The sequence below is a fragment of the Esox lucius genome, chromosome 11 (genome assembly GCF_011004845.1).
Source record: "Esox lucius isolate fEsoLuc1 chromosome 11, fEsoLuc1.pri, whole genome shotgun sequence".
NCBI lineage: Eukaryota > Metazoa > Chordata > Actinopteri > Esociformes > Esocidae > Esox > Esox lucius.
The window spans coordinates 42,271,577-42,298,280 of NC_047579.1; the positions used below are offsets into that span (position 1 = coordinate 42,271,577).

General features: G+C 47.6%; 1 protein-coding gene across 1 annotated transcript in view; it reads right to left on the reverse strand.

Moving 5' to 3' along the window:
* The window catches only part of znf385c (zinc finger protein 385C), a 188,273-nt gene extending 162,129 nt beyond the window's left edge, over nucleotides 1–26,144 (reverse strand). The window contains exon 1 of the mRNA XM_029123137.2: nucleotides 26,038–26,144. Coding sequence (XP_028978970.2) covers nucleotides 26,038–26,086 — 49 coding nt within the window. The 5' untranslated portion in view covers nucleotides 26,087–26,144. The remainder of the gene's footprint in view (nucleotides 1–26,037) is intronic.
* Nucleotides 26,145–26,704: the final 560 nt, after the last annotated feature.

Sequence of the window (26,704 nt, forward strand, 5' to 3'; positions counted from 1 at the left end):
AGGCTTGCGGACAGACAGTTACTCCTCTTCCCTGCTGCCATGTTCATCAGAGATCAGCCAGCCCAGCCTCCGATCCAGCCAGAGAGGGCTGCTCAGTGTAGGTAGAGGGAAAGGACATGGTCGAGGCAGGATGGAGCAGGCCGGGAGGCAGGGGGAGAAGGAGGGAGGGAGGCAGGGTGAGAGAGGAGGAGGGAGGGAGCCTTGTCTTTGAAAGCCCAGAGGAGGAAGCAGAGTACAGTCCCTCTCTCAGAACCTGTCCAATGACTCCAGTGTGAGTCTGTGTCCCAGGCGAACAGGGGCTCTCTGTGCCTTGTGAAGAAGCCAGCCCAGAGCCCACAACCAGGTGTGTGTTTTGGGGTTTCGCAATAGGCCCTTGCTTGCCTTGTGTGTTCATGTACCATGGTCATGTTTACCATCAGGGGGGACACTCACCCCACAAGGATGTTGTGCAGTGGGCTGGACTGGGTTGGGCTGGGCTAAGAGACCAGCCAATACCATCTAATACAATGGTAATTAATCACTTAGGAACACATAATATCCCCTCAATTCAAGCACATAAGCATGTTTCAGTTACAAAATTGATAAAGCCTCATCTGTTTGATTATAGTAGATAATAATCAGGTGTATGATATCTGGTGGGTGGGGGGGGGGTTATGTAAATATAATTGAGCTCCAGTAGGCTTTTTCCAACATTAATGGTACTGTTTAACATTTAGAGTGTGTGTGTAGAATCTCTTCAGTCTCTCCCACTATAGCTTTAAAAACCTGTGCATGTTCAGATATCTAATGGTGTTTATTATGAGGCCTGAAAGCTGTTGTTTCGCTGGTAACACTGAGTGGTTTCTGAGAGCTCCGTTCAAAATCACCCCAACAGCTGCAGCAGGTCACCTAGTCACAATTATAAGTCTTAAACAGAAGTAGAGCTAAAAGCATCTTCTACTACAGCCTCTTATTAGAGGGACCTTTAACACACACACACACAACTGTGTGACTGCTGAATACTCCAGACTTCAGCCTCCTCTTACACCACTCTCTTCTTCTCTCCTCTTCTCTTATCGAACATTATTATCGTTAGCTAAAGCAAGCGTCCGTGTTTTGTCAGGAAAATGTTCCCCAGAGCTGCACACTTTGCAGCGTAGAAAGGCTTTTTGCTCTCCTTTCCAGAGCAGAGGAAGACAAATATAGTTCAATTATAGTGACTGTCAACCTTTATGAGTGATGGGCTGAGTCAAGCTGAGCTTGATGGCAGAGAAAGAAATACTGACAGAGACAAAGAGAGAGACAGAGAGACAGAGGGAGGGGGGGGGTTAGAGAAAGTAATGGAGAAAGGGAGAGACAGATTGAGAGTTAATCCTACAATGTGTTGTGAGTGCAGAAGGCAGAGACCCCCCCCCCTATACAGGACTCTAAATGACCATTGTATAAATAATCCTTTCAAGACAGATGGCCAACATACTTACAGAACAAAGAACATATCCAAGGCTATCCTCAGGTCAAACCAAGATCTCTCATCAGATTAACAGAGAAACCTATAATCTGTTAATTACTTGCCCATTGACTGAGGTCACAGCAAGAACTCTTTCACGGTTCATTATATTCTTATATATTTTTCATGTATCAAATTGAAGTTTCCACACTGGCATAAGAACAGTCAACTGCTGTGTTAATTTCTCAGTGCAGTCAAGTCTTTTTAAAAAAAAATTATATATATGTACACAATATGTAATTGAGTTATGTGTCACAGTGAAACTGAGAATTAGGGCCCTTTGGAAGTTTGAAAAACATCAGCCTGCTTAGGTAGGATGGAACTCTTTAAACATCAGCCTGCTTAGGTAGGATGGAACTCTTTTTCAGTCAGACTATAAAAGGACTGTTAATCTGTGTAAGGGGTCAGGCTTTAAATCTGTCTATTATTCAATTAATCAGTGTTTTATATGTAAATATTTTATTTGAAAGTACATCCTAAATGTAAAGGTTAATGTTGATTTCTAATATGGAAACCACAGGCACAGGATTTTAAGAATTACTTGTAATTCACATCACATCTTTTTCTGAGCTGATTTTGGTTTAACCAATTAGTATTTTTTTTTTTTATTAAGCTGCCTGTGTAAATGCAGATATTTTGGACCCAAATGTCTGATAGAACCAGAAGTACAAGATGGGTCATGAAAGCAGCAAAAGTCAAGCTTGACCGTCTGTATTTAACCAGTGGGGATTCTATTGGAAATCTCATCAACATGTTTATAAGCAAACCACAACTAGAAAAGACTAAAACGGACATGTTTGTACAGAATCCTAGCCCATGTTTTGAGGTCACCTCAGAGAACTTCTGTGGTTGAATGGTTAAAAATAGGGGAATTAACTTAAATAAAAAATTGGCACAAAAAAGTATGTACGACTGTTCCCCTATTTTACTACAGTAAAGGACACATTCTCATGCCATGAAAGGCAGTGCCGCTGACATTGTACCATCCTGTTTAAGAGTTACACTGGTCAAAACACATATTTATATGGCTATGGTAGAGTGTAACAAGTTTCCGGCTGCTATAAAACCAGTTTTGCCTCCAAACATTTGTTTCTGCCAAACATATGTATGTTCAAAATATGTCCACTGACTTATACTGTATATAACAGCACATCCTTCCACTAGTGTATACATTATTTGGCCAAAAGTACGTGGACACCCGACCATCACACCTGATGGAAAGTTTTTAAAGTTTAAAGTGAGGAACAGAAGCGTTCAATTTGCAGTGGTCTCTTAATTTTAACCCTTCTGTTCCTCACACAAAACTTTCCTTTTCAACTTTTTTGGAAATGAAAAAAATTATAATTCTGATGCTGTAGCTTGTTGGACATCCCATTTCAAAACCATGGGCAGTAATATGGAGTTAACTCTCTGCGCAGGCCACTTGAGTTCCTCCACACCAACCTCATCGAACCATGTCGTTATGGACCCGCTTTGTGCACAGGGGCACAGTCACACAGGAACAGGATATGGCCTTCCCCAAACCTTTGCCACCAAGTTGAAAGCAACCAAAAATTGTCCAAAATGTCTTTGTATTTTGTAGCATTAAGTTGACCTTCCACTGGAACTAAAGGGCCTAGCCCAAATCCTGAAACACAGTCACAGACCATTATCCCTCCAATACAATAGGCACTATGCATTCCAGTAGGCAGTGTTCTCTTGGCATCCAACACACCCAGATTCGTCTTTCATACTGCTTCAGTGTCCAGTAGCGGCGTGCTTTAAACTACTCCAGCCGAAGCTTGGCATTGGGCATGTTGATATGAGGCTTGCATACAGCTGCTTGGCCATGGACTCCCATTTCATGAAGCACCTGACACACAGTTCTTTTTCTGATGTTTCTTCCAGAGGCAGTTTGGATCTCTGTGGTGAGTGATGCAACAGATGATAATTGTTATGACACATTGTCCTGCCAATGTTTATCTATGGAGATTTCATGTCTATGCACTGGATTTTATGCACCTGTGAGCAATGGGTTTGGCTCAAACACCTGAACACAATAATTGGTAGGAGTGTCCACATACTTTTGGCCATATACAGTTTGGTCTGGAAATATTTGTACACTGACACAATTTTCATAATTTGGGCTCTGTATGCCACCACAATGAATATGAAATGAAACAACCGAGATGCAATTGAAGTGCAGACTTTCAAGTTTAATTCAAAGGGTTTAACAAGAATATTCCAAAATATTATTAAATATTAAGGAATTGCAACCATTTTCACATACAGTCCCCTTATTTCAGGGGCTCAAACATAATTGGACAAATTAACACAATCATAAATAAAATGTACATTTTTAATACTTTGTTGAGAATCCTTTGCAGGCATTGACTGCTTGAAGGGTGGAACGCATGGACATCACCAAACTCTGGGTTTCCTCCTTTGTGATGCTTTGCCAGGCTTTTACTGCAGCTGTCTTCAGTTGTTGTCCATGGGTTTTTCTGCCTTAAATTTTGTCTTCAGCAAGTGAAATGCATGCTCAATTGGGTTGAGATCAGATGATTGACTCTTTTGCCATTGCAGAATATTCCACTTCTTTACCTTAAAAAACTCCTGGGTTGCTTTTGCAGTATATTTTGAGTCATTGTCCATCAATAAAGCACCGTCCAATCAACTTTGCTGAATTTGGCTGATACTGAGCAGACAATATATCCCTATACACTTCAAAATTAATCCGGCTGCTTCTGTCTTCTGTCACATCATCAATAAACACTAGTGACCCAGTGCCATTGAAAGCCATGCATGCCCATGTCATCACACTGCCTCCACCGTGTTTTACAGATGATGTGGTCTGCTTCAGATCCTGAGTCGTTCCAAGCCCTCTCCATACTTTTTTCTTCCCATCATTCTGGTACAGGTTGATCTTAGTTTAATCTGTCCAAAGAATGCTGTTGCAGAACTGGGGCGGCTGTTTTAGATGTTTTTTTGGCAAATCCGGCCTTTCTATTCTTGAGGCTTATGAATGGTTTGCACCTTGTGGTGAACCCTCAGTATTTGCTCTCATAAAGTCTTCTCTTCATGGTAGACTTGGATAATGATATGTCTACCTCCTGGAGAGTGTTCTTCACTTGGTTGGATGTTGTGAAAGGGTTTTTCTTTAGCATGGAAAGGATCCTACTATCATCCACCAATGTGGTCTTCCATGGACATCCAGGCCTTTTTGTGTTGCAGAGCTCAATAGTGTGTTATTTTCTTCTCAGAATGTGCCAAACTGTTCCTGCTATCTCTCTGACTGCTATTTTTTTGCCGCCTAAGGATGGCCCATTTCACTTGCATTGAGAGCCCCTTTGACCACATGTTGTGGGTTCACAGCAACATCTTCCAAATGCAAATACCACACCTGGAATCAACTTCTGACCTTTTATCTGCCTAATTGATGAAGAAATAACGAAATAATAGCCCACACGTCCATGAACCAGCATTTAAGTCAATTGTCCAATTACTTTTGGTCCCTTGAAAAACAGGGGGCTACATAATTAAAGAGCTGTAATTCCTAAACACATCTTCCAATTTGGATTAGAATACCCTCAAATTAAAGCTGAGAGTGCCCTTTAAGCGCATGTTCATTATCAAACTGTAACTTGAATATATTTTGGTACACAGACAAAATGGCAAAATCTGTGTCAGTGTCCAATTATTTTCAGACCTAACTGCAGTTGTCCAATATTAATTGTCGCTATAGCCTTGAAATATTTTCTTAATGTTCCTGTCTCTCAAGGCCTTGACTGTTTGAAAGAAGCAGGAGAGCTCAATGTATTCGGAACAGCAAAATGTCCACTGAAACCCTTGCCCATTAAATTTATATTTAAAATAACAAAGTTCTCACTCAGAGGTGGAGCTCAAATGGATGTGGTGGGTGTGTTGGATGCATGGCAGCCAATAGGAAAACTCCTCTGGCAAAGGGGGCAGGACAGAAAACTGGCAACCAGGCACAACAAGATAAGTGCGTTGCCGCATTCTCTCATACTTGGAAAGATCACTCGTCATGGAATGTGTTCAGCTATTTCCTAACCTATGATTTATTTTTATTTTTTAAATGTCCTTTTTTTTGCTGGAATGAGTTGTTGGCACTTTTCAGGGCTATTGAGACTTCCAAAATAATGAATAGTGGATCTACAACCCTGTTTCCAAAAAAGTTGGGATGCTTTGTAAAATGTAAATAAAAACAGAATGCAATGATGTGTAAATAATTTAAACCCTATATTTAATAGAAAATAGTACAAAGACGACATATCAAATATTGATACTGAGACAAGTTATTGTTTCTTGAAAAATATATGGCCACTTTGAATTTGATGCCCGCAACACGTTTCAAAAAAGTTAAGAACGAGGCAACAGAAGACTGGAAAACCACCAGGTTTTGCTAAAAAACTAAACCTGGTGGAACATCACACAACTAATTAGGTATACTTGGAAGCAAGTCAGTAACATGATTGGGTATTAAAAGATCATTCACAAGGGACAAGGCCGAAAACCAATATTGAATGGCTGTGATCTTCAGGCCCTCAGGCAGCACTGCATAAAAACGGACACAATTCTGTAGTGGAAATCACTGCATGGGCTCAGGAACACTTATGAAAATCATTGTCTGTGAACACAGGATGTCGCTGCATCCACAAATGCAAGTTAAAACTTTACCATGCAAAGAAGAAACCAGATATAAACCAGATCCAGAATTGCCGCCGCCTTCTCTATGCCGCCATCATTTAAGATGGACTGAGGAAACATTTTTAAATGTCTCTTGGTCTGACTAATCATACTTGGCATCATAATTTGACATTATTTTGGGGAATCTTTTTTTTGAAAATGGGGTTTTAGGTCAAGTAGAGTCTCAAGGACATTTGAGATTATCTAAGATTCAAGAGCAATAGGTTAGTAGGTTAGAGCACAGGGCAAAGCAGTGAAGCGGTTGTCCCTCTGCAATTTAACATGTCACATTAAAGAGTGGCATCAAGAAAGATCCTAAGTAGTTGTTTTTAAATAGTGTAATCTGTGTAACATCTTGAATTGTATGAGACAATGTCTGGAGTTGATTAGGTAGGTGAAATAATGTATTCCAAAATGCCCTCTGAAAGTGCCATGTTGCCAAGTTTTTGGTGCCTAGTTCTTCCTTCCATCTTGCCCTGATGGCATCTGTAGACTGTGGTTTGCCAGCCTGAAATCTGTCATAGCCAACAGGAAATAAGTGTGGCCAAAATGGGGCATATTTTTTAAGCACCCATCAAACAGAGAAGGTCATGCATTTTCAAATGCAGAAAGATATTTAATTTACAAGTATCTGAGAAAATGTGTTCTAGTAATGCATTGATTTTATTTGACAATTAAAAATACCTGAACAGTGTTACACGTGCTATCAGGTATCCACAAAATGCAAACACAACAAAATTAAAGTATTTTGTTGCCGTTCTTATAGATTGCCTTTAGTCAAAGGAGGCCAATGCTCCTTTTCATGTATAAATCTCCTGCGTTATGAATTCATGAATTCGTTCATACTTTACGGTTGAAAGTGGCAAAGGAGGGGTTTTGGATGATGTCAGTGTTTCGTCAAGCCAAAAACACAGCTAGTGGATTTTAGGTGAGACCTGAGTAAAGTGCAAAATAAGGGAGAGCCCTTCTTCCCTCCATCTTGGATTTGTAGAGGTGACATGGTAATACTCCATTTTAACTTAAACATCATTTCACCATCCCTTGTTACAATATCATTCATTAACATGATGTGAATGGCCTACTTCCTGAAAAGTTTTCAATAAGATGAGTCCTTTTTATCACCAATATATTTCAAGTGTTATCAACTCCACATTGCTGAATTACCAAGTGAGTATGAAAAGGTATGCACGGAACATAAATATAATCAATTCATTGCAGCTGCAAGACTGGAAGAGGCAATTCATCAACAAAACAAAGGAAGGAATTAGTCTCGTTTCCACTAATAAAAAACTAGGTAAGGCGCAAAATGACTAACATAAATCAGAGATCAGTTTCATGTAACGTGTAAATGTTTCTGGTACGTTACCTACAAATATATTGTAATCGGATAACAGATACTTTTGAAAAAATTTATGATTACTTTTGAATTCCTTCAATTGAAAGAATAGGTACGCAAAATAAAGTTGCATGTTTGATATTTTTATTTCATGTTTTAAAAACATCGTTATTTGAACCAAAATAAGAATTGCATGCCTCAGTTGTGTGTGATCATCATGCGCACAAAGGTGGATTCGCTAGTTTAATTTTCTCCGTTTTTTGTTGGTTGGATGACTGGTAAAAACAGAGTATATCTACGATAATATTAGCCGAGCCATATAAAATGTTATTCAGTTATCTCGACGCATCTTTATCAGAACAATGATAGGAGATATAACACCAGGTAGGCCTATCTTTTTCAAGTTTCAAGGATTATGCCCAAAACAACACAGCCAGGACGAGTTGCACTGAAGAATTTTGACAGGAATTGTTTAATAGATTAGGCAACTATTTGTTAGATAGCTGTAACATGGCCCTGCCTTCAAGATAAAACATTATATGGAATTAACACAACTTTTGAGGAGAAAAAGTGTGTTGGGAAGCACTCTGCCAAAGGATGATTATTTGCATTTGACGCGGCCACATCAACTCCGTCCACACAGGTAGGCCATGTGATTCTGCTTGCTTTGCATCTCTGAAAATTGTGTTCATTGGTTATCATTGGTTGCTGACGTCATTTAATTTAAGCTAAGGTTTTTAATCACCGTTTATTTATTTGTTTGCGTTTTGAAAATCCATCATTGGTGGCCCTAATAATCGCAGGTTACGTTCGCGCTGGTACATTTTATTTCTATGCGGGTGTTCACGATTGCAAACCTGTATTCGCATGCCTGGGGTTTCTGCAACCTTTTGACAATATCAGTGGTTGTGGAGCAAATCATCAGGCTACTGCAGATTTAGTGCATGCGCGAAAAGCTACGGATATCTCGATATTTATATACAACAATGTCAAAACCCTTTTCGAAAAATTTCCATTTATTTTTCAACAATGTTTTGAAGCAATGACTGAATATCTGACATAATTTTAGCGTGTAATGTAGAGATGTAGCCCAATCATATTGAAGTAGAAAGCAATGGTTTAGAAACCCTTTCCAAAGGCGCTGTACAAAACCCATAAGGTAAAATATAAATTCAGTTTTTGGCCAGCTTTGTAATCTCTAACATTGATTGATCCCGCAAAAAGTGTTCAATTAGTTATAGGCTATTCCTATTTTTTCCCAATGCCTCTTAATATGACAGTAATCTAGAAGTAAATCAAAGTAATCAGATTACGTTACTGAGTTTGAGTAATCAAAAAGTTACGTTACCGAATACAAATGTGGACAGGTAACTTATAACTGTAACGGATTACATTTAAAAAGTAACCTACCCAACCCTGCACGTCACTGTGTCTGTGATCACTGTTTGATGAAAACCTTTTATCTCCAAAACAGACTCTTTTAAGGAAACAGGGAAGCCATTTTGAATATGTTTCAGGGTCTTAAATTCTAGAAAACATCAGAATACACTGATCAATGAACATTAGAGGGCTGGAGTTAAGATTGATTAGGTCAACTAAGGACACCATTAAGTACGGTAGATGTGAATATCTCTTGGTTTCCTGGTTTTCCTCCAGTAGCACAGGATGGGAAGGAAAGCATTTCTCCAACATGTCTCCAATATCCCAGTATTTATCGTGAGTCCACTTTCTGGGGCATACACTACAGACAATCACATCAAAGGTTTTGGTTTTGTGCATTCTGCGAGACATCCAAGTGGGGATACTGGATGCAAATGGAATGACCACTGCGCTGGACCCGCCTCCACGTTCTTTTCAACATCACATGCCCTGAGTGGGCTCTGCACTAGGCCTCCATACGCAGACTGCGGGCAGATCTATGTGGAAGTCGCTGCAGGCTGAGTGACTCAACCGGCCAGCCGATGGAGGAGGTGTGGTGGATGTTGTGGTCCGGAGAGTTGGTCTCCACATTTATTCTTGTCCCTCAAGACAGACTGGCTGATAACAGGCCCCAAATTGAAAGCGATAGAACCGCAACCCACACAACAACAAGTGCTACACAACAACTCCACAGATAAAGGACAAACAGAAACAAATGAATGCCCCAATTGGAGTTTTTCCTCTGAAGGATTAGCCGGTGGACAAACACGACACAACAGCTGAGAACAAACGTACATCAACATACATCAGCTGTAGTGTAATGGTTTGATTACTGGCCAGACACGAGACTGGCCTATAATCTCGGTTTTGACCAAACTGATTGGGAAGCCAAGCCTCACTCATCTGAAGAGCCAGTGGCAGGGAAGGGAGGAAAGGACAGATTAACAAATACAATGCAGTCCTTAAGAGAGACAGACAAGAACCAGTCCAGACCCACATCTACAGACCCCCACAGTATCAGTACCAGCAGAAGGAGATCCAAGACAACCAAAGCAAAAATGCAAAAAGCCCAAGCAGCATATTGTATTGAGTTGGCAAAACGTCAACATTGCAGAAAGATGAGAGCATGGCACAGTCTGATTTACACCTGTCTAGAGACTGCCATTGCTTGTTAGAAAGTAACATGTTGCTTTCTCAACACCCATGTGCACGCTAGTCCCTCTGACCAAGACATTCATTATCTTCTTCATAATGTGTAGACTGAAATAGACTCACAGCAATTCCCTAAAACGTCTCATCCCTTGTTCAAACCACCTCTCTCTGTCTATCTGCAGCAATGCCAGGAGTGTGTGGCATTTACCAACAAGCCAACATGCTGTTTTTGACATTAGAATCCAACATTATCCGCAGGTGATTGGGTGAATAAACCCAGGAATTTTATTCAAACATTTATGGATTGTCTACATGTGCAGAAATACACATTGAAAAGTGTTGAACAATCAGTAGGCCGAACAACAGGTGAGCGTGTCAGAACATCAAGACAAGCACCTGCCCCGGTTACAACTCAAAGTAACTAAATCGCATCTACAACAGCACACCTCCGGACCTCAGCCCGACAACGACAGACAGTCATTCTAATTGGGCTCCTCTGGCCCGTGGAGGTTCAGTGATTACATCGGAATAAATGAGCTTCAACAAACAGTGGACTCGGAGAGCCAAGCTGTGAGTTCTCAAGCACCCTTCTCCAAGGTAAGACGGCTGTGATGAATGTGATATCGACAGCTGGTAAAAGGCACAGAGGGGATCTCACAGCCAGAGAAGAGGACGCTGTGCCTGAATCCACGGGAGCACAGTCACACACAGGTATGGGTGCACGTCACAACGTCCGACCAAGGCCTGCCACTTCATCAGATCATTCTGCTTGGGTATGAGTCACTGGACTGGGGCTCGTAGCTTGTGTGTGTGTGTGGGTGTAGTGCCTATTGTCTTTAGAGATTAAATCAAGGCGGCTTCTCTGCAGAAATATTCTGCCTTCGGTTAAAAAGACTCCCACTCCGTCACAATCCTACAGCCTCACCACTCTTTAGCATGCTGTCCATGGGTGGCTTCCAGAGACAGATGTCCATTCAGACAGACTGCTCAAAAGAAGAGAGGATATTTAAGCGCACACCTAACTACTCTTTCATTAATCCTCTGAGAGGGTCAGAGAGGCTCATTTTCTGTATTAACTGCACTTTCCGCTCACCTCAGAGGATATTGGCATTGAACAAACGTCGACAAAGTGGTTGAGCTCAAAGTGCATGCCTCTCTAATATTGAACAGACACGGCCAATGTATTCCTGTACCTACAAAGAGTTTCTACCACAGCACACAAAATACACTGCTCAAAAAAATTAAGGGAACACACAATCATCACAATATAACACCAAGCCAGTTCAACTTCAGGAATATCAATCTGTCCAGCTAGGAAACATAAGCAATTGTCAATCAAAAGGGAATGGTTTTGCAGGTGGTGGCCACAGACAATTGCTCTCTCCTTCCAGACTGATTCTTCTCTAGTTTTGTGTTTTGCTAGTGTCCTTGTCACTGCTGTTAGCATGAGGTGGTACCTGAAGCCCATTCAGGTTGCACAGGTAGTCCAGGTCCTCCAGGGTGGCACATCCAATTGTGCCGTAGTAAGAAGGTTTGCTGTTTCTCTGTGTTCTGTCTCAAGAGCATGGAGGAGGTACCAGGAGATGGGCTATTACCCATCTCCTGGCAAGAACAGCTGGACAGGGCCGTAGAAGGGCATCAACCCAGCAGCAGGACCGGTATCTGCTCCTTTGTGCGAGGAGGAACAGAAGGAGCACCGCGAGAGCCATACAAATAGACCTCTAGTTGACTACTGGTGTGCATGTTTCGATTCCATGAGGGCGGCATGAGGGCCCGACATCCTCTAGTGGGACCTGTGCTCACATCCCAGCACTGTGCTGCATCAAGTGGCATTGATGCCATTGACTGGCCCTCACGTTCCCCAGACCTGAATCCAATTGAGAACCTCTGGGATGTTATGTATTGGTGCATCCGATAATGCCAAGTAGAGCCCCAGACCGTCCAGGAGCTCACTGATGCCCTGATCCAGGTCTGGGAGGAGGTCCCCAGGACACCATCCGCCATCCCATCAGGAGCATGCCCAGATGTTGTCAGCAGTGCATACAGGCACGTGGGGGCCATACACACTACTGAGTCACATTGTGTGTTGCTGTGATGAAATCCACGCAAGTTAGGGCAGCATGTGATTTCAATCGTTTCCTGTGATTTTCGGTGTGAGTTTGAATCCAGCCCTCAATCGGTTGGGGATTTTGGTTTCCAGTGGCCGTTGTTACATCATCTTGCCCTCAACAAATTACACAGGGTACAGTAAAGACTTGGATCTGGAATATATTTTGTTCATCGAGACCGGATGTGAGTTTTAAGCGTTGCCTTCATTTTTTTGAGCAGTGTACATTAACAGCGACAAAAATACATATAAAAAAATGATAGGACAGTTTATGTTGCTAGATTTCTTTAAAAACGTCAGATCTTAAATGTGTCCTCTTCCGGAGGGGTGCACTCGTCTGAGACAAAGCATTGCAGCTGCTTTCTTTGCAAACTGGGATTGTTTCCTTGTTGCAGAATACTGACAGGGCTCCAAGCCAGGTGGTTGGTCGAAGAAGAGTCCTCCACCCACTTCGAATGTTATCATTGGATTGTATGGAACCGTTATCAGTGGTATCAGTACCAGCCTCATAGATATGGGTCAGAAGAGGCCTGCTATGCCTACTGGTAGGCTCAGAAGGCTGTTTTCATCCATTCGCATGGTTAATCACAGATAAATACATGAGAAGACTCCAGATCCAATCCCAGACGAATCCAGGTCGCCGCTAACCGGAAGTCTGCAGGAAAGGGTTAAGGTTAGGGTTAGGGTTAAACTGTGATAATTTAGTCAATACTAAATTATCTAAATACTAATTGAACCATGCGAATGGATGATAACAGCCTTCTGAGCCTACCAGTAGGCGTAGCAGGCCCCATCTGACCCATATCGATGAGGCTGATAACCACTGATAACGGCCATTCAATCCAATGATAACATGCCTCCTCCAAGCACGCGGGTTCCGGCATACTTACCAGTTGAGCGAGCGTTGCGATAAAAAGCAGAACTGCATGGCATGATGTGCCTCATAGAAAGTTTTCCTGGACCTTTGATTTCCGACCCGACAAGCCATAATCACAAATGGACACCATGAAGATGAGACGTTACGTGTGTTAGTTCCAGTTTTATTTCTTTTTTTTGGGGGGGGGGGGGGGTAGGGTTAAGTTTACGGTTGGGTCTTTGAAAACCGGCTTTCGAATGGGAATCGATTTTTCATGCCCTTCCAAGAGTAGAGAATCTTAAAACGTGTGTTCTACCATGGTTTTATGCTATTAATACATTTAATACATATTAATACGAAAATCTTTCATGTTCATCTCCTCTATCCATAACGCTGTGCCCCCTAAACCCTCAAAAAAGGTTTGAATAAACATTAATCTAACTCCCTTTACTTTCAATGTATTTTTTCCAGAAGGTGGATGAATTGCCATGCAAAGACTAAAATGGTGGGTAAACTATGTTTACCTTTATTTACCCCCTACTACTCCACTGAAAGGAGCTTTGTACACCGAGTGAGGTAATCAGCCGTCAGGTTTATCCAAGAGAAACACACTGCTCAAAAGAACAACCACTGTTATTAACACTTCTCAACACATCTCTAACAACCATGTAACAGACAAAACACCACAATCCTCCGATCAAAGTGCCTCAAATCAGGGCGAATAAGAGGCAGACCGACGGCCCGAACACACAGAGCCATTATCTTGGATCAGCACACATTCACATATACGCCGATGCATGAATATGCATGCCGGCCTTCATATGGAACCGGTAATAAAGTCCGTTTTAACCGGCTCCCCACCCTTCCTGTTGAGTAGTAATGGGACCACAAAACAACCAGGCTATTTAGCGCGCCCATCAGGAGGAAGGGGGTGAGGAAGGCCTGCTTGGCTACCTGGTCTCACACACTGACCCTCTGTTCAGCTCATACGCCCCAGGACTCGCCAAGAGCCACAGAGAGACAGGCCACTGTGTGTGTGTGTGTGTGTGTTTGCGTGAGCAGCCATGCGGGCACGTGTTTTAACACTAGGCCCAGTGTGTGTGTGTTTGTGGAGGGGGGGGGGGGGTCATTCCGGTGATGTGAGAGGGTGTGTGTAAAGGTGTGTAATGTACTCCCGAGGTAGTGGTCTGACTCTCTGTTTTAATTATTATAACGATCACGTAACGAGGAATGAAAAAGCTGTCCCGGCGTCAACAGAGGAGCAGGCAGACAGGCTCCACATACACAATGTGTCTTCGATTAGGAGATTGCCCCCTGACCTGCTAATTCAGACGTGGACGTACAATTCAATTTTCAAAATCAACATCCATTCAGAATATTGAGAAGGAAAACACACATTGCACAAGTGTTTTGATGATTATTGTACTGTGAGGTCCTTGGCCATTTCCAGCCCTACCTCTTTTCCCTTATTGGCCTGTTGATTTACTAAAATTCTTATTAACATGTATTACTACTTATTACTACATTTTAAGAAAAATTTGATTATGCTGCACTAGAGACAAATCATGCCCCAATAAGTTTAAGTGACTGTGCACAGGCCTAGAGGAGACCAGTCAGAACTCACCATTCTAAAACTAAAAGGGTTTCAGGTAGGAAGGAATAACGGAGGTTTACATGTGATTCCTATTCATTTAGTGGTGTTGGAGCCCAGTGGTTTAAGTAGACATTGCATATACTTCATTTCTATTCCCCTGTGACGGACTACACTCCAGCTCCAGTTCATGGTTCCACAAAAATGCAGCATGATAGCCAATCGGATTTTCAGCAGATATTGCTGTGGGCCGGACCTCAACGCCACCCACAGGTCCCTCGGCGGACCCCTGACCTATAACCCCTGGACACTAAGATTAGGCCGATCAATATTCAAGCTGCTCAAAAACCTGAGCCGAGAAAGAGAGGTTCATTAAGGAGGACAATTTACCAAATCATATGTACGTTTTGCTTTTAACACAAACCCTCCAAATTGGAGAGGCGTTTGCAATATTGGGGGCTATGAGAACAGTCAGTCTCAACTGTCTGTGTTACTAGCGGTAGCCCTCTATTCTCTATGCTCAGAGGGCACATTACAGTCAGGTCATCAGCTAAACATCCAGACCAACCCTCCAGCACCCCACTGTGGAGCTAGGCAGCCCTCTGCCGAGTCTGTCCCAGCCATGGGCATTCTGGTCACCGAGACTTGGGGGTGGGGGGGGGCGGTAGCTTTATCCAGGAAAGGGCAACTTGCGTGGCCTGAGGCGGGCTTTATGCAGCTGTCAGAAAACACACACACAGACACACACAAGCTGGGCCTTCAGTAGTGGGCACTCAGGGTGGCAGAGAGTGCTGGAGTGACCTCTCCATCTGTTTGAGCAAGGCCAGCACCGGGCAGAGGGTGGCCAGAGGGGGCTGTTTACGCCTGACTATACATATTTGCCCTTTTTAGTTCACCTGTCACCCAGACGGGCTCAGAACCGACAAGCTTGGCTTGGAGCCTCCGCTCCCATGTTTTCAGTCATCTTCAACAACGTTCCTTTTTTTTGGAGAGTAATGAGGGATTTTAAATGACTGTCCTTCATCTTATCGGTTTGTTTTGCATCCGGTCGAGTAACTTACCCACGTAATATCTGAATTCGATCATCTTGTTGTTGCTGTGGTGTATTCAATATTTAAAAAGCCGTCTGTCATTTCTGCTACAATATAGCATTGCCTGTTGCTGAAGGAGGATTTTCCTGATACAGCACATTAGCTCAAACTTAGAAAACACTACAGCTTCTATAATTTTGGCATCTACAGTATCAGCTCAAGTGCTTCATGTAGCAAGGCGTTTGATTTGGATTGGTTCTGATCATCAGGTAAATTACACTTTGGCAGGCCATGTCATGTAGTCCAGGACCCATAGACAGACTCCTTCTGTTACCCATCATTCCCTGACTAATTGAGGATTAACTGTGTGTTTGTGCAGGCAGCAAAAGAAGCAGCTAGTGAGGACAACAGACCACAAAGTTTTTCACAGAATTCCACAGAAGGTCGTTGGGTACCAACGCAGGCTGAAAGGAGGACAACAGGGAGACATGACAGACATTGACATTGGGCCTTTTCACACTAATGTGAATAAAAAACACTGATTTAACAAACAATATTATTATTACAATGATAATGCTGTATTACATGTATGCTTGGAATAAAAATTAAATATGTCTGTACATAGAATTGGATGTCAGTTATGACATGACTGTCACGGTTGTGGGATGAAGAGGACACAGGCGCAGAGTAGAGGTAGGTAAGGTAATCCATTTAATACAAAATAAAGAATGCAGGACTCCAACAAAACAAAAAGCAGCAACCAGTGACGTGGGTATTCCTTACACAGGATAAACAAAACCAAAATGAACCACGCCTTGGGGCCTACAAACTAAACTTAAATAGGGTCCCCAATTGGAGGCAATGACTAACACCTGCCTCCAATTGGGGAAACCAAAAAAAGGAGTAGAGGTGGCTAAAGGCCACCTCCTGTCCTGTCCTGGCTATGCCCCGAGCCCAGCGCAGAGATGGCTAGGGGCACAGCCAGGACGTGACAGTACCCCCCCCCAAAGGCGCGGGCTCCCGACCGCAAGACCGGGACGACCACACCCGGACCGGCGGAGGCTCAGCGCCCGGAGCCGCCGGCACAGGCCGGGGAGGCGGAGCCGCAGGGACAGGCCAGGGAGGCAGAGGGTCAGGAGACGGGAGAGCCGGCGGAGGGACAGGAACCGGCAGGAGAGCCGGCGGCGGGTCGACAGCCGGCGGAGAAGCAGGAGCCGGGGGAACCGGCGGAGGGTCGACAGCCGGCGGAGGAGCAGGAGCCGGGAGAGCCGGCGGAGGAGCAGGAGATGGGGAAACCGGCGGAGGGTCAGGAGCCGGCGGAAGAGCCGGCGGAGGAGTAGGAGCCGGCGGAGGCGGCGGAGGGTCCGGAGCCGGCGGGAGAGCCGGCGGAGGAGTAGGAGACGGGGGAGCCGGCGGGGGAATAGGAGCCGGCGGAGGAGCAGGAGCCGGGGGAGGCGGCGGAGGGTCCAGAGCCGGCGGAAGAGCCGGCGGAGGAGCAGGAGATGGGGAAACCGGCGGAGGGTCAGGAGCCGGCGGAAGAGCCGGCGGAGGAGTAGGAGCCGGCGGAGGAGCAGGAGACGGGGGAGCTGGCGGGGGAATAGGAGCCGGTGGAGGAGCAGGAGCCGGGGGAGCCGGCGGAGGGTCCGGAGCCGGCGGAAGAGCCGGCGGAGGAGTAGGAGCCGGGGGAGCCGGCGGAGGAATAGGAGACGGGGAAACCGGTGGAGGGTCAGGAGCCGGCGGAAGAGCCGGCGGAGGAGTAGGAGCCGGCGGAGGAGCAGGAGCCGGTGGAGGAGCAGGAGCCGGGGGAGCCGGCGGAGGGTCCGGAGCCGGCGGAAGGGCCGGCGGTGGGTCCGGAGCCGGCGGAAGAGTCGGCGGAAGAGCCGGCGGAGGGTCCGGAGCCGGCGGAAGAGCCGGCGGAGGAGTAGGAGCCGGGGGAGCTGGCGGAGGAATAGGAGCAGGCAGAGGAATAGGAGACGGGGGAGCCGGCGGGGGAATAGGAGCCGGTGGAGGAGCAGGAGCCGGGGAAGCCGGCGGAGGGTCCGGAGCCGGCGGGAGAGCCGGCGGAGGAGTAGGAGCCGGGGGAGCCGGCGGAGGAATAGGAGCCGGCAGAGGAATAGGAGACGGGGGAGCCGGCGGAGGAATAGGAGCCGGCGGCAGGTCGGCAGCCGGCGGAGGAGCAGGAGCCGGGGGAGCCGGCGGAGGGTCCGGAGCCGGCGGAAGAGCCGGCGGAGGAGTAGGAGCCGGGGGAGCCGGCGGAGGCATAGGAGACAGGGGAGCCAGCGGAGGAATAGGAGCCGGCAGCAGGTCGGCAGCCGGCGGAGGAGCAGGAGCCGGGGGAGCCGGCGGAGGGTTGACGGCCGGCGGGGGAGCAGGAGCCGGCGGAGGAGCAGGAGACGGGGGAGCCGGCGGGGGGAATAGGAGCCGGTGGAGGAGCAGGAGCCGGGGGAGCCGGCGGAGGGTCAGAACCCTGTGGGAGAGCCGGCGAAGGAGCCGGAGACAGGGAAGCCGGCGGAGGGTCAGGGAGAGCCGGCGGAGGTTCAGGGAGAGCCGGGACAGGCGAGGGCGCCGCTGAGGCCGGGACAGGCGAGGGCGCCGCTGAGGCCGGGACAGGCGAGGGCGCCGCTGAGGCCGGGACAGGCGAGGGCGCCGTAGGACGATGCGGGGGCTCCTGGGCAGGTGAAGGCGCTGCGGGACAAGGCGGCCAGTCCACCGCGGGCTCGGGCGGCGGCCAGTCATCCGCGGCCTCGTGCGGCGGCGGCCAGTCATCCGTGGCCTCGGGCGGCCAGTCAACCGCTGGCTCGGGCGGCGGCGGCCAGTCATCCACGGCCCCGGGCGGCGGCGACCAGTCATCCGCTGGCTCGGGCGGCGGCGGCCAGTCATCCGCGGGCCCGGGCGGCGGCGGCGGCCAGTCATCCGCGGGCCCGGGCGGCGGCGGCCAGTCATCCGCGGACCCGGGCGGCGGCGGCCAGTCATCCGCGGGCCCGGGCGGCGGCGGCCAGTCATCCGCGGGCCCGGGCGGCGGCGGCCAGTCATCCGCAGGCCCGGGCGGCGGCCAGTCCACGGCGGGTCCTGGCGGCGGCGAAAACAGGGCAGCGGGAGGAGCTGGCGGCTGAGGCCACTGGGCAGCGGGTGGAGCTGGCGGCTGAGGCCACTGGGCAGCGGGTGGAGCTGGCGGCTGAGGCCACTGGGCAGCGGGAGGAGCTGGCGGCTGAGGCCACTGGGCAGCGGGTGGAGCTGGCGGCTGAGGCCACTGGGCAGCGGGAGGAGCTGGCGGCGGAGGCCACTGGGCAGCGGGAGGAGCTGGCGGCTGCGGCCACTGGGCAGCGGGAGGAGCTGGCGGCTGCGGCCACTGGGCAGCGGGAGGAGCTGGCGGCTGAGGCCACTGGGCAGCGGGAGGAGCTGGCGGCTGAGGCCACTGGGCAGCGGGAGGAGCTGGCGGCTGAGGCCACTGGGCAGCGGGAGGAGCTGGCGGCTGCGGCCACTGGGCAGCGGGAGGAGCTGGCGGCTGCGGCCACTGGGCAGCGGGAGGAGCTGGCGGCTGCGGCCACTGGGCAGCAGGGGGCGCTGGCAGCGCTGACTGCGTCTCCCAGGCAGCGGGGAACGCTGGCTGCGGCTCCCAAGCAGCGGGGGGGCGCTGGCTGCGGCTCCCAAGCAGCGGGGGACGCTGGCTGCGGCTCCCAAGCAGCGGGGAGCGCTGGCTGCGGCTCCCAGGCAGCGGGGGACGCTGGCTGCGGCTCCCGGGCAGCAGGGGGCACTGGCGGAGCTGGCTGCGGCTCCCAGGCAGCGGGGGGCGCTGGCTGCGGCTCCCGGGCAGCAGGGGGCGCTGGCGGCGCTGGCTGCGGCTCCCAGGCAGCGGGGGACGCTGGCTGCAGCTCCCAAGCAGCGGGGGGCGCTGGCTGCGGCTCCCAAGCAGCAGGGGTTGCTGGCGGCGCTGGCTGCGGCTCCCAGGGAGCGGGGAGCGCTGGCTGCGGCTCCCGGGCAGCAGGGGGCGCTGGCTGCGGCTCCCAGGGAGCGGGGGGCGCTGGCTGCGGCTCCCAGGCAGCGGGGGGCGCTGGCGGCGCTGGCTGCGGCTCCCAGGGAGCGGGGAGCGCTGGCTGCGGCTCCCGGGCAGCGGGGGGCGCAGGCTGCGGCTTCCGGGCAGCAGGGGGCACTGGCGGCGCTGGCTGCGGCTCCCAGGCAGCGGGGGGCGCTGGCTGCGGCTCCCGGGCAGCGGGGGACGCTGGCTGCAGCTCCCAAGCAGCGGGGGGCGCTGGCTGCGGCTCCCAAGCAGCAGGGGTTGCTGGCGGCGCTGGCTGCGGCTCCCAGGGAGCGGGGAGCGCTGGCTGCGGCTCCCGGGCAGCAGGGGGCGCTGGCTGCGGCTCCCAGGGAGCGGGGGGGCGCTGGCTGCGGCTCCCAGGCAGCGGGGGGCGCTGGCGGCGCTGGCTGCGGCTCCCAGGGAGCGGGGAGCGCTGGCTGCGGCTCCCGGGCAGCGGGGGGCGCAGGCTGCGGCTTCCGGGCAGCGGGGGGCGCAGGCTGCGGCTTCCGGGCAGCAGGGGGCACTGGCGGCGCTGGCTGCGGCTCCCAGGCAGCGGGGGGCGCTGGCTGCGGCTCCCGGGCAGCGGGGGGCGCTGGCTGCGGCTCCCGGGCAGCAGGGGGCGCTGGCGGCGCTGGCTGCGGCTGCCAGGCAGCGGGGGACGCTGGCTGCAGCTCCCAAGCAGCGGGGGGGCGCTGGCTGCGGCTCCCAAGCAGCAGGGGTTGCTGGCGGCGCTGGCTGCGGCTCCCAGGGAGCGGGGAGCGCTGGCTGCGGCTCCCGGGCAGCAGGGGGCGCTGGCTGCGTCCTTCCATTCCGCCTGCCCCCACAGCACCCCGCCAAGAAATTCTTGGGGCGGACACACGGAGGTTTGCTTACGTCGCCTCCGTCGACGTCTCCTCCGGGGTGGATGCTGTGGAGGCCCGGTGTGCCGCAGAGGACAGTAGGGGTTCTCCTCCTCCTCGGTGTCGCTGTCCGGCCAACCGAGGAGTTCCCCTACCGTCCATTTCTGCTGTGTCTCTTGGTGGTGGTTCATTCTGTCACGGTTGTGGGATGAAGAGGACACAGGCGCAGAGTAGAGGTAGGTAAGGTAATCCATTTAATACAAAATAAAGAATGCAGGACTCCAACAAAACAAAAAGCAGCAACCAGTGACGTGGGTATTCCTTACACAGGATAAACAAAACCAAAATGAACCACGCCTTGGGGCCTACAAACTAAACTTAAATAGGGTCCCCAATTGGAGGCAATGACTAACACCTGCCTCCAATTGGGGAAACCAAAAAAAAGGAGTAGAGGTGGCTAAAGGCCACCTCCTGTCCTGTCCTGGCTATGCCCCGAGCCCAGCGCAGAGATGGCTAGGGGCACAGCCAGGACGTGACAATGACAGCTTGGAAAAAATATTTTGGTTATTTAACTGTAGGTGAAGTGGATTTACTGCCAGTAATGGAATTATGTCTACAGGAAATGGGTCCTGGATTTATCAGTAGAATATAGTTCATCAAAGTAGAGCACAGTACAGAAAAATAGAGCACAGTAAAGTAGAAAGAAGTACAGAACAGTAGAGCAGAGAACATTATAGCACCTTATAGTACAGTACAGCACCTTGGAGAACAGTATAAAATTGCAGAATATAGTATAAACCAGTAGAGCATAGTCCAGTAGAGAACAACAATAGAATACAGTTTAATACAATACAACACAGAAAATATAGTAGACAACAGTACAGTGCCACACAGCAAAGTACACTGTAAATGCAACATATACTGTATATTTAGTTTTTTTCAAAAACGAAATATACAGTATCTCACAAGTCAGTACACCCTACACCCCAGATTGGGCCCAATTAGCCATTTTCCCTCCCCGGTGTCATGCATGAGTGCTGCCGGCACTGGGGATCTACAGTTTATTGAGGGAACCATGAATGCCAACATGTACTGTGATATACTGAAGCAGAGCATGATCCCCTCCCTTCGGAGACTGGGACACAGGGCAGTATTCCAACATGATAACGACCCCAAACACACCTCCAAGACGACCACTGCCTTGCTTAAGAAGTTGAGGGTTAAGGTGATGGACTGGCCAAGCATGTCTCCAGACCTAAACCCTATTGAGCATTTGTGGGTCATCCTCAAACGGAAGGTGGAGGAGCTCAAGGACTCTAACATCCACCAGCTCCGTGATGTCATCATGGAGGAGTGGAAGAGGACTCCAGTCAACCTGTGAAGCTCTGGTGAACACCATGCCCAAAAGGGTTTAGTGCTGGAAAATAATGGTGGCCACGCAAAATGTTGACACTTTGGGCCCAATTTGGACATTTTCACTTAGGAGTGTTCTCACTTTTGTTGACAGCGGTTTAGACATGAATGGCTGTGTGTTGTGTTATTTTGAGGGGACAACAAATGTACACTGTTATACAAGCTGTACACTCACTACTTCACATTGTAGCAAAGTGTCATTTCTTCAGTGTTGTTACATGAAAAGATATAATCAAATATTTACAAAAATGTAAGGGGTGTATTCACTTTTGTGAGATACTGTACATGATGGTGATTTGATGAATTTCTGTTACCTTTTACAAATTTTTTGTCAAATAAACCTTTTTAGGGACCTTTAAGGAAACTAGTACAAACACTTATCCATGATTTCATTTATTCAAAGTAAAAAGAATTTACCTCTAATCTGAGTCCAAATAAATGCCAGCTTTCTCCTAAAAACTTCATGGAACTATTAATAACAACATGAACAAGGCCAGGACATTCATAAACACACACACACAAAGGAAACAATCCAAACTAAAAGATGCAAAAGTTCACGCTGGGTGTGTTGACCAATGTGCACACATGCCCCATGTATTGGGCCCGGCAGGCACTGTGAAGGATACACAACAGGAAGTCACAGCAGAACGAGGAAGATAAGAGCATCTATCTGGAGACAAAATGATGCAGCTCAAAATGTCCCACAGATATCAGAGAACGGCGTGGCACTGCACCACAGGAGGACAGGCTAGCGACAGAGGCAGGGAGGGAATATAACGAGGCAGCGCTACGTCGATGAAGGGCAATATGGTTGTTGTGTCCTAACAAGACTGAAGAAGAGCAGCCTTAGGAGTGTCAAAAACATGTTCATTATGATTACATAATTATGCTTTGGCCACAGTTCGTTAATATAAACACAAATAATATTTATAGAATCAACTACAGCCGGTACCAAAATGTTTAGAACAGTGTAAGTAAGAGAAAACAAATATAAATAGAAAAGATTGTTGATAACTGTGTTCTCCTGACAGAGAGATTCTTATCAGATTTATGAACTCTAAATACACTCAACATAACCAATCTAAAAACAGGTGAAACAGAAAAAACTTCAGAAAAATACATCAGAAAATAACTTAAGTATCTCCTGGCCTCCTGTGCCTTCCACACAGGCAGGGATCTCTTCATGTGGGCACCAGGGTGTCAGCTTGTGTGATGGCTGCTACTGTGGCAGACACCAGGAGAGAGACCAGAACACTGCTACTGTAGCAGACACCAGGAGAGAGACCAGAACACTGATATTGTGGCAGACACCAGGCCAGAGATCAGATCACTGCTACACTAGAAGACACCATGAGAGAAACCAGTCCGCTGCTACTCTAGCAGACACCAGGAGAGAGACCAGAATACTGACACTGTAGCAGACACCAGGCCAGAGATCAGATCACTGCTACACTAGAAGACACCATGAGAGAAACCAGTCCGCTGCTACTCTAGCAGACACCGCGAGAGAGACTAGACTGCTGCTACCCTAGCAGACACCAGGCAAGAAACAAGATAGCAGCTACTGTAGCATTCAATTTATTGGCATAATAAGTGTATCAGTGTTCTGCACTGTAAACCATTTGCTCTGTCTCAAACAATTTAGTCTTACCTCCATCAATATGCCAGGAAGACCTAGAGGGGATGGGGTGTGGGGGGACCAAGTCTGTGGGAAGATTTCCCTGTCTTTTCCTCTCCCAGTCTCTCAAACTAAATCTCTCTCATTCTGTCATTCTATCATTTTCAATAGCCCAAATAAACCTTTCCCCTGTTGTCGAACATTTAATTAAAACCCATGGACAGATGTCTACATATTTGTCTTTGCTACGTAAATGGATTCTGACTGTACACAGAGACGCAATTGTTGGAAAGAAATGTGGGGGGAAAATAGTCTTTCTCCAAACATAGCGAGGAAGAGGAGTGTCTCTACAACAGCCTTGACCCAGAGAGTGTGTATGAAAGAGAGAGAGAGTGAGAGAGAGAGCTCGGTCAAAGGGTCTTCTGGAAAAAAATGAATGGTCGCTTCACATCAGAGTAACAGAGAGTCAACTGCCACGGTGGCCATCCGGGCTGGGTCTCCGGGCTGGGTCTGTGGTGCTGGGTCTGTGGTGCTGTACCTGCCTCCTGCTATAGCAGTAACAGCCTCCACTAAGTGACCGTTTGAAGAAGAGCCAACTTGGATCACTGACAATGTTGCATGTCTCTTGGCACACCATTTCTTAAATTATCATTTACATCTTAAATGATCCCTGTCATCATATAGTACAAACATAGCAGGGGTAACAGTTGACACACACACATCACATAACCTCACCAGCTCACACCCCAGACAATGAGACAACTCCCCCTTTAAAACAAACAACTTCAGCACAATCGCAACACAAATGACACTGAAAGAGGGAGTATGCAGATGATAACTCAGACCCCCTGTCTGGTTCTTTCACAGGCCTTCAGCAGGAGTCAGAGCACCTACAGGTGCATCCATAAATACTCTCCTATTGGCGACAGTCGTATTTCACCTTCCCTGTCTGAATGAGTTAATATTTGACTTGATTTATCGGTGCCCCCTCGACTCAGCTCGTTGCAGCGACTACAGTGCCCAAAGCAAAATAAACACACATCAGAGACTACATCAGGCATGTTACAGCCAACTGCCACTCAGAAAGAGGCCCTCACAAGACTACTAATACTACTATATGAGATTCTCCTGTCCATCCATCGGTCACAGGGCAACAGTAATATGTTTTCTGCTGTTTAGATTATGCTCCAGTAAACTATAAAAATGTTCATTTCAAGATTTGAAAAATTCTGACTGCCTTAAAAGTTCAAGCATCCAAATTCAATGTCCAGTGGTTACCTCAAAATTTCATACTGGCTAACCTCATCTTAAGGATTAGTACCTCCAAAGTAGGCAGTTGCGGAACTCCTGCAAAAATATCAACAGCACTGGAACTCAAAATGAGTACTTTTACAGCCAATTACAGCCCAAGCCAAGTACTACCAATAAGGTTAATAAAGATTAAGGCATTAAGAGTGAAAGAGCCTACTGAAATAAATGTGAGGAATTAAAGCTTTCAGACTGGTATCTACTGTGGTTCCAGACAGTACCTGGTAGCTGCACTTCGTTTTGGCAACTGAAACAAATACCCAATCAGCTTCTTCAAAGCATGGGCTACGAGAACGGTGTCAGATAGTCTGCTGATCACTTTAAAAAGATCAGCCTGTCCAACCACTGTCATGCTGAATGTGATTAATTAATCATTCTGGGGCCCAGGTGTATCCAATGCCTTTCGTCTGAGAATACTTAAAAAATAAAGGTAAATAGGTTAAGGTAACGGTGAATAAACAAATGTTTAGCTCGATCGGTTAGACAGTCACAACGCATCGAACACAGTAAGGGTATCGGAATTCGTGAGAAGATAATCGAGGGTACCCCTTAAATTTAAACAGCCAATTTGCGAGGGAGTTAAATACCACAACACAGAAGCTGACTACTGTTTTGACGTCAAACACAGAACAGAAGTTTCACGCTATAGCTCTCTGTGAAAGGAATTATGACTGTCTTTATCTGCCCGTTAAGGACTATTCGCACCGGTGCGCACTCCACGCTGAGACACCCGGCTCTATTTCGAAGCAAGAGTAGGATGGATGGTTGAAATTATATAATATTAATTGGGTGATTAAATAACAAATTGTACTATTCACACTGTCGTATCTACATGCTCTGAAATACTAGGCTACCAATAAAGCGCACACCCAATCACCTCAAATCTGAAAATGTTCCATCAGACACCGCAAGTAAATAGCTCTAGTTAACAATCCTTTAAAACTCTACAACGTGGACAACAGAATAAGTTAATAGATAATCATTCCGTTATGAACGAGAAAAATGCTCCCCCATTTTAAACTACACTCAAATACAGCGCTCTTGATTCAGTAACTGCAAAGCTACACGCGCTATAGTCCGATAATTGTGCGTGATGAACTGTCACGTGGGATCCCCAAACTTTGAATAAACAGCAAACATGTCGAAAACAAAAGTAATTCGATATGTTTCAGCCTACCTGTGCTGTTACGTTTCCGATTGTCCCTGTGGTCGTCCGTACCCAACATCTTTCGAAATGAGTGTGACAGTACTGACTGTCAAAACCAAATGCCCACCTCGCACTTTGGAGTCTCCACTGTTGTCAGCGCAAGACTCCGAATACGCATTCAAATAGACTTCAATGTCCATACGGTCACGCCTATACAGTTTAATTCAAGCGGTCTCAAATTGGTTGAAAGTCGATTTAACAGAAGATTATAATGACTATCAAAGGTCTGTATGATGGCAGATTTGGACATCCATGAATAGTATCAGATATTGAAATACATATTTGATTGATTGGGTTTGGTTTGGTTCAAGAAACTAGAGTTAAGTCAGAAGAAAATATGCAAAGCTCTTGGAGCTGACCAGCATAAAACGTCAAATCCTCAAGCCTGCAAGGTAAATAAAACAATTCAGTTTTTCAGTCCCTGGGTAAGTCAGGAAACCCTAAGAGCTTATATAGTCACATCAAGTGTTGTGTTAATTTTGTGACTGAAGCAGTTTTTTCATCTTCACTATGAGGTTAAAGTATAGATTTTCATCTTTTATTTATCAGTATTCATAATGAGGTGATGCTTATGAATATAATTGGAATAAGCCATATGAGGTGACATAAATACAGTTGGTTCAGGAGCTTAGCAGGT